This window comes from Penaeus monodon, chromosome 29 (genome assembly GCF_015228065.2).
Source record: "Penaeus monodon isolate SGIC_2016 chromosome 29, NSTDA_Pmon_1, whole genome shotgun sequence".
Classification (NCBI taxonomy): Eukaryota; Metazoa; Arthropoda; class Malacostraca; order Decapoda; family Penaeidae; genus Penaeus; species Penaeus monodon.
Genome location: NC_051414.1, coordinates 2246737 through 2250504, shown reverse-complemented (window position 1 = coordinate 2250504; position 3768 = coordinate 2246737). Strand labels below are relative to the sequence as shown.

At 38.0% G+C, this 3768-nt stretch overlaps 1 protein-coding gene across 1 annotated transcript in view; it reads right to left on the bottom strand.

Annotated features, from left to right (window-relative positions):
- The window catches only part of LOC119591619 (cytoplasmic dynein 2 heavy chain 1-like), a 47711-nt gene that overhangs the window by 25366 nt on the left and 18577 nt on the right, over positions 1–3768 (bottom strand). Inside the window, 6 exon segments of the mRNA XM_037940373.1 lie at positions 173–324; positions 738–878; positions 1092–1197; positions 1357–2487; positions 3054–3173; positions 3379–3703. Coding sequence (XP_037796301.1) covers positions 173–324; positions 738–878; positions 1092–1197; positions 1357–2487; positions 3054–3173; positions 3379–3703 — 1975 coding nt within the window.

The window sequence follows — 3768 nt, the reverse complement described above, 5'->3', positions numbered from 1 at the left end:
TCCTGTGATTCTTTATGTGAATATATAACCTATGTTGTCGTTCACACCCAGATGGGTGATTCTTGTTTTTTGCTTTTAAGTAAAAAGCTTCCTTTAAACTTATATATAAAGAATTTATATCACTATATTCTTTATTCCTCTTCTTGTACAGTATACAGTTTGAGAGCCATACCCAATGGATGCAATCCTAACTATGGACGTGAAGCGAGTCGAGAGTTTATGGCGCCCTAATGCAGACCCACTTGTCATGGATGCTACAATTTGCACTCCTTCTAGCCCAACCCATTCCAAGTTCTGGTCATAGAATCCATTATATGTCACAACCTGGAATCACATTTCAAAATCAAATCAGAATTCAAGGTTATAAAGAGAAAATGCACATGCAGACATTTTATGATCAGCCAAGTTATTACTTAGCTACATCTTGTATTTACATTGGTTAAAAATAATAATAATAAACTTAAAAAACACTTTTTTTTAATATACTTATGATTTACTCTCCTCAAAAAAAATCATATTTAATAATTTTCACATTTCATACCTCAACTGATATAAATTTATTTTTACATGCAGAATCTGTGACACTCATCAAAGAGTACTCAAACATATTATAAAAAAAAAAAATCTAGATAATCAAATCATAAATATCTAACCTACTAGATCTAAAACTTTTACAAAATCAAAAATGTATTCAGAATTAAAACTTACACAAACATAAGAAAGGAAACCCACAATACCTGCTGTAAAAATGTAATCAACTGGCATGTGCCCCATTTATCTGGCTTTGGGAGGTTCAGGTCCTTCAAGTATACAATCAATCTTTCACAATCCTTTGGACGGTATACACGCCCTGTGTTGGTGGATATCACCATGCACATCTGTGGGGGAGGAAATTGATATCCATTTCTTATACTCATATGTCTCTCAATAGTGGAATCTCATGATGCTTTTTCTTGTCAAAATAATCAAGGAATATCACAATGTCTACAAAACATAATGGCATTGAATTATCTATTATATAATTAGCTCAAAGCATGTCTGATGAAAAGAAATGTGGTCACTAAGTCCCATGAAAAGGACTTCTTTCAAACCTGGGAAAGTTTCTGTAGGATATGTTGAGGAGCTGTATATGCACTGCAATGGATCATTGTTGCTTGTGTGCTCCTCAGTTTTGAGAAGCAGTGATGAAGCAGCAGACTGAAATCAAAAAGAAGCATAAGACATTATTTCATACCTTTAATATACTTTACGGATTTTAAAATTAAACTTGTCACCTATGAAACAAAAAGGTCCTCTGCACTTAATTGATCTATAAAGTTAGAATTATTTGTTCATGATAGCTCATTTCCACATTACCTTTTTCCACATCCTTCAGGCCCAACCAAGATGAATGGCTGTTGTGTCTCCATCTCAAGCCATGGACTGAAGTAATCCAAAGAGCACAATGCATCTGATGTCAATATCAGGGGCATTTCATCTGTATCAGCTCCAATTTTATCTGCGGATTCTGATGTGTAAGTTTCTAAACGGTCTCGGGCAGAATCATAGTAAATATTCAAAGGTTTTCGTTGGTCAGGAATATGTTCGCCAACCCATGAGTAGACCTCTCGCGCAAAATCTGCCCTAATGTTTTCAGGGAGATTGCCACCCAGACCTCTTACCAGTGCCAGGGCAAAGTGTACTTTACTTGTTACCCCAGGCAGATGAGAGAGGCCATTCAAGACCCATCCAACTAATGTTGTTTCCACTTGGGCTTCTCCTGCACGCAGCACCCATTCAAGCGCTTTGAAAAAGTGCTCTTCAATATAAGGTTCAAGATACTTCCTAGTGCTTTCTTCTTGTGAGGAAAGCCATGCACTGACGACTGCCTGGATGTTGGTATCTTCATCACTTAAGAATATCATTCCCATCCGTGAGATTGTGGCTGGTGATGCAGATGAAAGGTCATGGGTTTCAAAGAGGAAATTTACATTAGGTCCAAACTGAATTCTCTCACCAGATGGCATAGTTAGCAGTCGATTGTCATCCAACACAGAATTGAGCGATTCAATCCACTCTGGATCAATGTCTCCATCACAGATGATCCATGAAGTAACTTCTGTGGGTTCTTTCACCACCTGACGTGCAGAAGCTGTCAAGACACCATCTGACCATTCTCTCGTGTCATGATCAATATGTCCAAGAAGCTGCTGTCTGGGCATGGCCTTAGGGTTCATGACATATTTTTTCACCTGTTGTTCCATCCTGAGTAGAGCCTGACGCAGAGTTTGCCATAATGTTGTTTTTCCTGATCCTGAAGGACCTACAATTACCACTCCCATACGCTGCTGAAGCTGTTCATAAAGCTCTAGTGCCTTCTTTATTTGCCTGTCATTTGGTATGAGACCCATTTCAGTAAAGACTTCTTGGAGAATACTAGCTAGGTCTTCATAACCTACACCCCTGAATTTCACATCAGGGAACACGTCTTTCACCAAGTCATCAAATCTGAAATATTCAACATATTTTTACAAACCCATGACAGATATGCCTTACTGGATAATTCTGCTGAAAAAAAAAATCATAATTTCTATAGGCACTTTATCACTTACACATTCTTTGCACATGTAAAACCAAATGAAAAAATGTACACTGTAACACTAAACATAGAACCATCACTATGAAATACTCTATGCCTATCATCCACTTGTTTTCCCCAAGTGATGATACATCCACATTATGAATAAACTAGTCATTCATCTAGGTGACATGAGTCTTGCCAAGGGCATATGTTTAGTTCAAGGCACACATAATACCACCCAAGTATCTTTCAGTCTCTTTAACTCATGGCCAATTGTGAAAAAAAGTATTTCATGCAAGCTTTGTTGCAAACTTATACCCATTTTGTTCAGGCTCACTATCATAATGAATAAGACTGAATAACAAGTAATGATGTTTGCTCAGCTATCCAAGCTAGTCACACAAAAGTGAGCAGCATGTACTTACACCAACTAATGGCTAAAATTATTTGGAGAATGGGTTAATGGCATAATCAAAAAAATTATGCACTTTACCTTGAACTGTCTGAGAAGGTTAGTTTTGACAGTGTGTTGAGCCTCAGAGCTTGTACCACAAGTTCTGCTTCAACTGTTAAGCTGATCCCAGATGCCTTTTCTTCATCTGACAATGATTTTCTGTAATGGAAACAGCATGTCTAATAACAGAATCATGGCTTTCAAGAAAACATAACATGTCATTCATCTTTGGACAAATTTCTTTCCATTTTCTCACTGTCTCTTTGCCTTTATAATAATTCAAATGCTTATGGCCATATTTCTTTTGTCTAGCTAAATTTTATTACTTTTATAGAAACAGACACTTTCATGTGCATTTACTTACCTGTATAACTGAAGAAGGTTTCCAGAGCCCTTCAGCACTGTTTTCAAGGCTCGCAGACCCCAATCATAGTGCTGCTGTGGTGTCAGGAGCTCTTTCGACAGTGTGAAAATGGCCACCAGTTTACGCCCTAGGCTCTTGGCTTCCTTGAAACCCTCAGAAAACAGGATGACCTCTGCAATCAGTTCATTGTCAGGACGGGACATTGCAACAGGCCTGAACAGCTGTTTCAGATTGTCTGGCAGCTTTTGTCGGCCACCATAGCCCTTGCCAGCTGGGTTGAGCGTGATAAAGATCCCTGAGTTTGGATCAACAGGAACCTGTAAATGTATCACAAGTTGGAGATCTTTAGAAAGTCACGGTAAGAAATCACAAAAAAGCAATATAACTCAT